Genomic DNA, 11666 nt, shown 5'->3' on the forward strand with positions numbered 1-11666 from the left:
TACTTTATCAGAGTTGGGCCTTAAATGGCCCTGGTGAAAGGTTCCGTCTACTCATATGCCACTAATTTTAATACTGTCTCACATATAATGTCTGAAAGTTAGACCCACTCATCAATTTAAATACTTTAAAATTTTTAATTTATTTTTGATATTTATTTTTAGTTTTCTTACACCAACTATGTAATTTATTTTACTTACACGTTCCCACTCAATTTTTTTTTTCCTCATAATTTTAATAAACAAGAGTACAATAAATGAGACATAATTTGGAAAACAGAGTAGAATAATGTTTGTTCACTATCATAATGTTTTGGCTCCAAAAAAAACAATATGGGACTACTAGAAAAAGGACAAATTGGGACCGTATGACGTGATTGGTTGATCGGTCACTTGATTGGGTCACATAAAAAGAAGCAGTAGCAGTGTAGCACTCATCAATATCAACCTAAAGATCATTCAAAGTTATTTTTAAAACATTAATTATGAATTATGTTTAATATGTTTAGTTTTATCAGATTTAACCTTTCATAGCATCATTAGTACTGTATGGTCTGTGTCTACCTAATTCACGTATTTGTTATCCAATTTCGCAATTTTGTTGAGACTTACGTATGCATGTTTTCATCTTATAAACTAGTTTGTGCTCATTAAATACAGTAGTACTCAACTACTTATGACTAAATCAACTATAATAATTATGAGACTTTTAGATCATTAAGGATTCATCTCAAATTGCAATCCTGGCTAGTTAATTACTACTTAATATATGTTTTCTTTCAAAAAAAATTACTACGTAATATATGTTACTTCTATACTGTTTATAAAGTTGAAACAGAGTAATACAAAGTAATCCGTATATTTTAACTTTTAAGAGAAATTAAGTAGTGCCTTCATGATAGAAGTTCAGCTTTAAATTTAATTTATTATTATTTTTATTTTTATGTTGCATACTTGCATGTTTACTATGTTATATAATCTTCATTTTCAATTGTTAAGTTATATCTTGTGGTGTCATTTTTTTGTTTTCTAATTCTTTTGGTATTTTATAAGTTTCTTATACAAATATATCATGTCATCTTTCTGGCAACTTTCAAAACTTTGTAGCATAATATAATACGTGGTAATTGAGTCACAAATTTAGCGCTTTGTCACTAAAGAATAACCCGACGCAACCCTAACTATGTCATATTGTCATGCATGCATTGTCTACTCTCAACCTCTCATACTCATCATTTAGGGATTTATATTGTTCCCACCTTACCTTCTCAAAGCCTAACTAGTAACTACCATCCTTCCTCCCCCCACCCTCACCCGGCCCTCCCACCTCTTTTTCCCTTGTCCATCTCTCCGATCTTCATTGTCACCCTTATACTAAACACATCATTGTTAAACCACACGTCACCAAACCCTTAATCACCCACATCTTTAGAATTTTTGAAACGACGGGCAAAATGAGAGAATTATGACATTTTGCCTTTAGGATAGACGAACTAGATTCAGGTCCCTTCAATTAATCAAATTAAACATATGTTTGATATGCCAAGTCTCGCTAAAAACCAAACTAAATATAGGTATTACACACACATGACTCTTTGTCGTACATGCATCACATTTTTCCATCCAACCATGTAAGTTCCTTTCATCCGTCCTGTCTGAGGACCAAGGATGTTGATGGTTATCGACATGGGTTTAATGTCCTCTAGCTTAGAAAAAAAAAATTGCTCCTATATATGTCTAGTTGCCTAGTAGCGATCGACTTAGTTTAGTGTTAAAGAGGAAAGGACCACTTTTTAGAGGGTACTTCTTCATAAAACATCTACATAATTAACGAACATAACATGAAAAGTCAAACTATTTATTACCAAAAAAAAAGTCAAACTAACAACTAACATGGAAGAATAAGGCCTAATATACCGGACATAATTTGCTAAACACAGCACACTGTACATATAAAGAACATGCTCTATGTGACTAAATCTAAATACATTATTTTTATAATTTTTTTTTTTATACTATATCCATTTTTTTTGGTAAAAGAACATGCATTAGTCTTTTTTATTTTCCAAAAAAAAAAGAACCATGCGCTATTGAAGGAAGCAATGCAACTTGTCTGAGGTCTACTTTTGACATTTTTTTTTGTAAAATCTTTGTAACTTATTTATAAAGCAATTCAGCTTGACATCTATATAATACCACATGCACCAACACTATAATATACTCTGTAAGTGCGGATGATTGAAGCAAAATTATATACTATGATATGATAATTATATAAGTTGTAACATGATTTGGGATCTAAATCGCATTTTTCCACCTTATGTGTGCGCAAGTGATGTAGTCATGTAGATCTTCATCACGTTTTCACATCTTAAGGATCCTATTGCTATACCTAAGTTACTAGCTGTTGAAAATGTAATTTGTACATCATACTTGAAATATCCCATTTTCAATTCTTTATATGGCTTGTATAATAATGAACATCCTTGTTAAGTTCTTAAAATGGCATCTGTTATGTATCTAAAGGTTGAGTAAAGTTATCCGAGAATAATCCGACATCTAACTAGATAAATAGAGCAACATCGAATAAACATATTGTCTCTTCTCTCTTAATTAAATTAAAGTTAAATTATTTACTAATCATTTTGTAAGTTGATCAATATAATAATTGTATTGGTAATGTAATCGATTATGTGAAAATATTGGTAACCAGTGTTAAATGATACAGATTGAAGTATTATTCATATCAAATATTAGATATTTGATTCAAGATTATGAGCTATCGAAACTTTATCGATTCAATTCATAGTTATCATTTTTATTGTAAAACAGATTATCATATAGTCCGTATACATCAATTTAACAGCGGTAGAGATTCAGGTATTAGATTCATACAAAGCCCTACCTAACACTCAAGAACAAAACCAAGTGTTATTAGGACTCCTTAAAGGGTTACACCTACACCCAACAAATAAAAATGACTATCACCTTTTTTCAAAAATATCCCTTAAAAAAATGGAATAAGCATAACTTCCACCTTGAGTAATTTCCATTTTTCATGAAATTAAATAAATCTCCTTTTTTTTCACCTTTTTTTTTCTTACTTAAATGCGCCTCTTTCTCTCTCCTCTTCCATTGTCTACACACAACCCCAGCTCTTCACTATAGATCATCTCCATTAAATTCAAACCCACAAAAACCCAAATTAATAGTATAAATTCGGCAGTTGTTTTAACGCTCTTCTTCACAATTTCAGTGCCACCCCCAATTTCATTAATTAGGGTTCCTAATTCCCATAAGAACCCAACACATTGATAATTTTTATCAAATTTGGAGGAGAAAATTGATTAATTGCAATCTTTGTTGATTTGGGTTTTGAAAGATGGGTGTTGGGAGCACTAACCAACCCTCTGTTGAATCTGGGTTGGTTAATGCTACCACAATGAATGGTAATGTAAATGTTAATATTAATATTAATGGTAATACAAATGATCCCAATTTCATGAAGCTTCAAAAACATCATATTTCTTGCTGGAGATCTCAGAGAAAGCCATTATCATGGTCGTTAATTTGTGGGATTATGTTATTTGCTCTTGGTTTAATCTCTTTGTTTACTGGACATGTTGTTTCTGATCTTGAGTACTACTCTCAGCGTTTAATTAAGCCTCACTTGATCACCAAATGGGTAATTTCTCTCTCTAAATTATTTGTTAATTTGTCAAATTTTTTTCTGGGTTTTTGAAGTTTTTTGCCTTATACCCTAATTTTGGTTCATGGGTTTTAAATGATAATTTGAAAATTTGGAAGATTGAATCAATGTAATGCTTAGCTGCTTTGTAAATTTTGGTTTACTTTTTCTGTTTCTGCGGTTAAGTTTGTTTTTTTCTTCAATTTAGCTAAATTTTATTTTGTTGCTTCTGAATTCTGAATTTTGGGTTTTAGTTTGGTTAATACATACTGAATTTACTTTTTATGGCAATTAGAGTTGAATTTATTACCCAAATAAGTCTTTCCTGGTTTAGAACTTATTTGGTCAGGCATTCAATAAAATCGGAATTGAGATTTTCTTTGCTCCAATTTAGATATATGTAAAATAAATAAATTTGTTTTGCTTATTATTATTTTATTATTTTTTGTTTGTGGGGGAAGAAGGGGTGGGGGTTGGGTGGGTGGGGAACTGGGAGTATTGTGAATTAAGTATTTTACAATGATTGAATGTTCTGGAGTTACCTGAGTTTGATGATCCATTTTCGTGGTTTTTCCATTTCTCTCTTGCTAGATATTCTTTTTATGTTTGTATATGGAGAGTAAGCACATTGATTGATTAGGTTCTGGTGGATTAAGCAATGTGTGGTAGTGTGCATGCAAAAATGTGTTTGATAGCGTAACGTAGGCTTTTAAACGCCCTAGACGAAATCTCTTCCTTCATTTAGTTGGTGAGCTGATTCCAATTGAAGCAAAATAGGAGAGAGTGATTTAGTCTGAGTGTCTGACCTCGAGACTTACTTCTTGTTTAGTCTATCCACAACGTGCATTTTTCTTTTCCGGTGTTCAGCCACTGATCTGCATCTAAACTTGTTTTTTTTTTTTTTTTTCCTTACCATGGACAAAAGTGGTTGTGAGTAATTATTTTGCTGTGTTTTCGAGGCAATGTATGTACAAGTTTATTTAGCATTTTAGCTTATGAAAAATTCTTATCAAGGGGATAGGAGTATAGTATTGTTTAATATAGCCTTTGCAAGAGATAGACTGCTATGTACATGTTTATAATGCAAACCTCTTGTGCTTTGTTCTGTAGGCTGCAAGCATTCATGAACCAATTAACATATGGAAATCAAAATATATGGATGCTTACTATGGATGCAGTAGAAGAGGCCGGCATTTTCGTTGTAAGTTGTAATCATTTCCCAAGTAATTTGAATTGATTTAGCTTCTAGAGACTTGCAGAATGTTCACTCTATAAGCTGTCATTTTATTTACATTTTTTGCAAACATGTACTCCATATTATGGTTTTGAACTAAATGGAGGAGCATATTGGTTATTCCTGCATTTATTCTGCTCCTTTTCTCTGCCTTTTGTTTTCTATTTTTGTTGCAAATGATGGCAAACCCCAAATATTTGCTTTGTTTTGTGAAATCTATTCATTAAGTTTACGTCTTTTCTATGGATACTCACTGGTTATGGTGATTTGACCATGCGTGCAGTGTAGATTAGCTGACTCATCTGTTTGTTTTACCTATCATATCTGGCATAAGCCTCACATGTATCTACGTATCTAAGCTTTTCTTTCAGCAGTTGGCAATGCAGATTTCTGCTTCAATAATCTGGCTGAGCTGGTTTTTTATTTTATTTTATTTTATTATTATTATTATTTTTTTTTTTTTTATGTATTACGATTATTAGGGATGCTATTTCAATAAGATTCTCTATTCTTGAGAACTTTTTAATGACATTTTTAAAGTAATTGTCCATATATTTTTCAATGATAATAAGAAACAGAGGATGTTGGAAAAATATCTTCTGGTAAAATAAAGCCTTGCCCTTCTGTTTGTCGATTGCCAACTTTAGCTGTTTGATTCCTTCCCTATCAATTTTCATCTTCAAATACCTCTATGGACTTGGATTATTGTGAGTTTTCTTCAACATGCTATCTCACATAGACCCCAAGTTAAATCTGAAATCTTATGAATTTTTATTATGAGTTAAGTTCGGGTTTGAACATTAATGTACCTCCTCTAATAATGCCTGGTTTGATGCAGCTGCTGTCCCACAGCGATTTTCAAATGGGTATCTGCTTATCGCCACCAGTGGAGGGCTGAATCAGCAGAGAACTGGGGTAAGTGGAGGGCTTTCATGCTTTACTCTTCATGTTTCTGTATGTACTATGTAGGATATTGATTATACTCATTTATTTTTCCTATTATGGTCTTTCTCCTCCTATTGGGATTTATAGTCTTATTTTTGTACAGATAACAGATGCTGTGGTTGTGGCTAGAATACTTAATGCTACTCTGGTTGTTCCCTCACTGGACCACAATTCCTATTGGAAAGATGATAGGTATGTTGGATTTTTTTTCTTAATAAATAAAATGAAGCTTGTGTCTCTCAATTCTAATGTGACCATTAATTGATTGTCTCATGTCTAAAATCCTTCATGTGCAGTGACTTTGCAGACATTTTTGATGTTGATTGGTTCATATCTTCTCTTGCGAAGGATGTGAAAATTGTGAAAAGAGTTCCAGATAAAATCATGAGATCCATGGAAAAGCCTCCCTATACTATGCGAGTGCCTAGGAAGTCAACCCCTGAAGATTATATAGAGCTAGTCTTGCCAATACTTATGAGGCGACATGTAAGAAAACTTCTTCTATCTTCTGATCCCTGCATGGTTTCAAATCATATTTCCATTATAGCTGAAATAATAACAATATATTGAATGAACATTTTTTATGATTTGGAAGTTTCTTTGTTTCCTTGCTTTTTAGCTATAAGGGTAGCCTAGTAATGTGTATAATATGTGCAGGTTGTTCAGCTGTACAAGTTTGACTACAGGCTAGCAAACGATCTTGATCCAGAGCTTCAGAAGTTGCGTTGCCGAGTAAATTATCATGCACTAAGATTTACCAAACCAATACAGGAACTTGGTTCGAAAGTCGTGTTGAAAATGCGTGAGATGGCTAATCGGTTTATTGCAGTTCATTTGAGGTTTGTTTGATTTGTAATAAAACGTTCATAAATGGAAATGAGACTCTGTATGTTTGTGTAAGCTCCTTGGAATCTCTTGACTCTGCTGGTAAAACTAATCCCTCCATTAAAATAAATCTCACTGCTAGAGAAGGTCCCTAATAGCTGCTCATTTCTTCCAAAGAAAGATTTCACACTTAATAATCTTTTGCTTAACTCATGATTTTTGGGAAGAAAAAGACTTTTTTGCTACTTCTAAGCAGCCTTTGGTTTTTATTGATTGATATTAGTCATTACTGTCTTGATAGGGTAAAGTTGAGTTCATGCTTTGTTAGTTTGCTGTGCTTAATTGTTTGTGTTCTATCTTTATGGCCATAAATAAATGCTTACATCAGTGACATCTTGTCAGCTTCTGCTAATTAAATTAATTGTGAACTTAGATCGAGATGATGCTATTTTCTGCTACCAATATTTAATAATCCAACATGTGCAGGTTTGAACCTGATATGCTTGCATTTTCTGGGTGCTACTATGGTGGAGGTGAAAAGGAAATAAATGAACTTCGCGAAATCAGAAAAAGATGGGACACATTACCTGTGAGATTTCTTTCTTTCTTATTGCTTTCAACTTTACCATATTCATTCCTTGTTGTTGTCCTTATTATCACGTACTTGGGTGGTAACCCCTACTATTAAGTCTTTCTAGTACCTATAGATTTCAAGTGGTCAGTTACCAACTGTTACATATGAACAAAAGGCAACACTTTTTTTTCACATACAGTTATTGAATTATGCTTTGAAGTGATTCCAATTTTGCTTCCATCAGCATCAAACCCAGTTTTAATTCCTAAAAACCCTGTCCTCGATCTCCTATATGGTGTGGTGTGATCCTGTCCATCAACATATCACTTAGAATTACCTATATAATTGCATTGGAGTTCAATTAGTGCATATAAATCCTGCAGTTTGATACACTACTCATCTGTGACTCTGTGTTCATTATTGGCAGTCAGTGTAATACCCTTTTTTATGTCAAGGTTTTGTGACCAGCATATAATCTGTAAAACCTGATGCATCTTGCAGGTAACTTATTTGCTCATTAAGTTTTGTGAAGCATGACACCACTGATAATTGGTCTTAAGTGTTGGCTATGATTTCATCTTGCTTCGTCTCCTTAATATGTTTCTTTATTTTAAAATTCAGAAAGAAATAGTTGTGGTAGTTTTTTTATAGCTTCCTGTGATGATTCAAGGTACTTGACTTTGTCACAACTTTTGGTGATCTATGAATTCAGGAGTTCATCATCTTAGTGAAACTAACTGATGCTAATAGATCCAAGTGACCATATGGCATATGTTGTCATGCCTTGTTATAAGCATTACCTGGTTAACTTACTTAGAATGTGGATATTGTTCTTTCTTTTCATTAAAATTGAATTATGACTTTTCTGTCCTGGCCATAAACCCGACTTATAATTCTAATCTGCTTCTTGCTGTTTGTTAGAATTTGAGCCCTCTTGAAGAGCGTAAAAGAGGAAAATGTCCACTTACTCCTGAAGAAGTTGGTGTAATGCTGCGAGCACTTGGCTATAAGAATGACACCTACCTTTATGTGGCGTCTGGTGAAATATATGGTGGGGAGGCAACTCTACAACCTCTTAGGGAACTTTTTCCTAACTTTTACACAAAGGAGATCCTTGCTGGCGAGGAGCTGAATTCACTTGTGCCTTTCTCTTCTCGTCTTGCTGCCATTGACTACATAGTATGTGATGAGAGTGATGTATTTGTGACCAACAACAATGGGAATATGGCAAAGATACTAGCAGGTCGCAGGTAAGATTCAAACTTTCCAACTTATAGGGTAAAACAAAAATCTTGAACTTTTCTGAAATCTTTTGACAGAGGTTTTTTTGTTTTGTGATTTGCTAAGAGTTTAAAATGCTGATAGTGTTGACAGCAGATGCTTGTAAGAAAATTCTCAAGGCTTATAGTATGCTTGTAAACTTCTCCCTCCGTATCTTTTCTATAGTTAGGTTTCGGATTTTATGTGGGTATTAAGAAAAATGCTTTGGGAGTAGGTAAAATGGGAATATTTGTTTTGGGAGTAGGTAAATATTTTGGTAAATGGGAGTATTTGCTTTGGGATTAGGTAAATATTTTTGGCAAATGGGAATAGTTGTTTTGGGGTTGTGTAATTAGTTTGGTATATGAGAATAGTTGCATTGGAAGTAGGTAAATATGACGGTGAGCGTGTAAGAATATTTTTGGAAGGAGAAGCGTAAACAAAGAAAGGAAATGCTCAAAATAGAAACGTATGCATAGAAAAGAAACAGAGGGAGCACTTCGCTTCGTGAAACGGGCTTGGGGAATAGAAATCTTTTGAGCTCCAACAACACCCTAATAATCAGTTGGCGCAGCCTGGGAGGTTGTATGTCCTTCATAATCATGGCTTGTGGAAATATATTTTTAAAAGAACTAGGAAACACCACTTTGAAACTGATGTTAGGAAAAGTTCTAAAAGTAAAAACTGGACAATTTAAGCTCTCAAAGTAAATAACAGAATACAAAGGAAAAGTAATATGTAAGAGAATATAAAAGGTAGGAGGAAGAGAAGAGAGAGGGGGGGGGGGGTATAACATATAAGAACTTTGGACATGGACACTCACATAGGCTAGGAATTGTATAGGCAGTTGAACAAACTTAATCGTCCAATTATATATCATTTCCAGGTACTTGGCCATCCAATTCAAAAGCTACTTATTTACCTTCAACCAGTTGTGTGGACTCTTGTTTCACAATATGTGCATTATAGTTTCCTTTTTATGTAACTAAGGTTACCCTGAATATATGTGGGATATTAACTTAAATGCATATACTGTATCCTTTTGATTGTACTTTGCTTAGTGGTTGACTTACATAGAACTAATGTTTTCTTGATTGCACTAATAAAGGTTTTTCTTGACCTTGCAAATAGAATGTTTTCTTGGCATGGCAGCATGTTGTTGTTCATAAGTTGCGTGCTATTATTTAAAAGAATGTTTGTTGTCTATTAGAATTTTATTGTGATTACATATAGAAACAGCATAGTCATTGACATCTGTTGCTGAAGTAGTTTCAGTGGAAATGAAACTTGGTAAATATTAAAATGTTATGAAGTCTTTCTATGAATGTCTATTTGATAATCTCTTTATTATTGAGTATGTTCATATGTTGAATTGGTGTATATTGAGCTCTTGTAATTTCTGCCAATTTAAGCTTCAATCCTTTTCATTGTGCATGCTGTTGCTGACTTGCACTTCACGCTCTAATTGGCAGAAACTTTAAATGAGTAGTTCCTAAAAAATAAATCAATAGATAGGCTGTTCTAAATGTATATAGTGTTTCCAAACATGATTCTGTTGAGCTTATATATGAGCATCAATACTGGTTTAGCAAATACCCTGAATAAAGGTCAGAGAAAAGCTGTATAATGTAGATAGGGTAAGAATATTTGTGTATGGAATTTTTTTAAAAAATAAAATAAAAACCACTTGTTTGAGCAATTTCACCTTGTAGAATATGTTTAAATCCTCTGTTTGCTAGTTCAACTTTTGGTATGCAACTTCGGTAGTAAACATGTTTTTAAACCATCAGAGACCTTATTTCTGGCAATCTAATTTCTTATTCAGGAGGTATATGGGCCACAAGAGGACAATTAAACCAAATGCAAAAAGGCTTAGCGCTTTATTCATGTCAAGGGACACGATGGATTGGCGTACATTTGCTAAAAAGGTCAAATCAGCTCAGAGGGGATTCATGGGTGAACCCGATGAAATGAAGCCAGGAAGGGGTGAATTTCATGAATTTCCAGCCGCTTGCATATGCAGAAGGCGAAGTAGGAAACCTACTAACAACACTAGTGAAGAACTTGACATTTCTGAGAGTGAGAGGTGGCGAAGATCAAACAACACAGCTATTACAGAACGGTTGGGGTCTTCAGAAGATGATGAATTTTTGCCTAGATTGTGATTTGTGTTTAATTTTCATCACGCGCCTCAAGGTGATATCATGATAGATTCAATTTCCTTTGAGTGGATATTGGTCAACAAAATTCGAGCTAGATTGATGTAAATATCAGTTAGAACACTCTGATGACCTCCAATTGTTTATAAATGTTTTTTTGCAGCTTATGTAGCTAGATCTGAAACTGATTTTTTATGTGTGATTAGATCCAAGATGTGTGACCTAGCATTAGGCCTTTCTCTCAGTTTGACATACTCGTTGCTAAAGCAACATTTTGTATCGATGTGTTCATTCTTCATTCTTTTAATCCATGGTTCGTTAGTTGAATTACAAACTTCTTATTGGTCATTTCTCTTCAAATACGAACGAAAAGTATGTTTCACAGTGTGGCCGAAATGATTTAGCAATCGACCCTCATACTCAATGTTGTCACAGTAGGATCATCTGGTAGCTTTTAGACAATTCTACAACTCTAGAAGAGAGAACAAGCTAATCATACAAACCTTATATCACTCCGTAACCTTTCAAGGCTTAGCTTTACAGCTTTAGCTTACACGTTTTTCTCACTTTCATCAAACCAAGGCAAATTCATTGTTTGGCAACAAATATATTAACCACACCTCGGCCAAGTATACATATGGGGTTGGGACACAAACAAGTAAAATCTGTTGTTAATACGTAGTACTTTTAATTAGGTCGAAAACAACCATAGATTTCAAATTTTACTACGGAGTAATTATAGAACTAACGTGAAATTTACATTAATATGGATAATTATTTGCATACTTCAGTTCAGCCAATTATCATCAACCAGCTGTTTAGCGCAAAATTAGCACTATCATAAAATATATTATGCAATATACAGCCGTAAGTATACTCATATCTTATACTCATACAAAGTATACAATTTAGGCATAATTGACCCACCACATCAGCCTTGTTCAAGGACTACTCATTCTCGAAGACATAAAGCTTCGAATCCAC

At 33.6% G+C, this 11666-nt stretch overlaps 1 protein-coding gene across 1 annotated transcript; it reads left to right on the top strand.

Moving 5' to 3' along the window:
* The first annotated feature begins 3011 nt into the window (after positions 1-3011).
* On the top strand, positions 3012-11009 carry LOC110722804 (uncharacterized protein At1g04910-like). The gene is made up of 9 exons (XM_021902102.1): positions 3012-3682; positions 4796-4886; positions 5758-5834; positions 5968-6056; positions 6161-6350; positions 6522-6703; positions 7176-7278; positions 8185-8513; positions 10349-11009. The coding sequence occupies exons 1-9, from the start codon at positions 3380-3382 to the stop codon at positions 10686-10688; spliced, it is 1704 nt and encodes a 567-aa protein (XP_021757794.1). The 5' UTR covers positions 3012-3379; the 3' UTR covers positions 10689-11009.
* Positions 11010-11666: the final 657 nt, after the last annotated feature.

The sequence above is a fragment of the Chenopodium quinoa genome, unplaced genomic scaffold (genome assembly GCF_001683475.1).
Source record: "Chenopodium quinoa cultivar QQ74 unplaced genomic scaffold, ASM168347v1, whole genome shotgun sequence".
Lineage (NCBI taxonomy): Eukaryota > Viridiplantae > Streptophyta > Magnoliopsida > Caryophyllales > Amaranthaceae > Chenopodium > Chenopodium quinoa.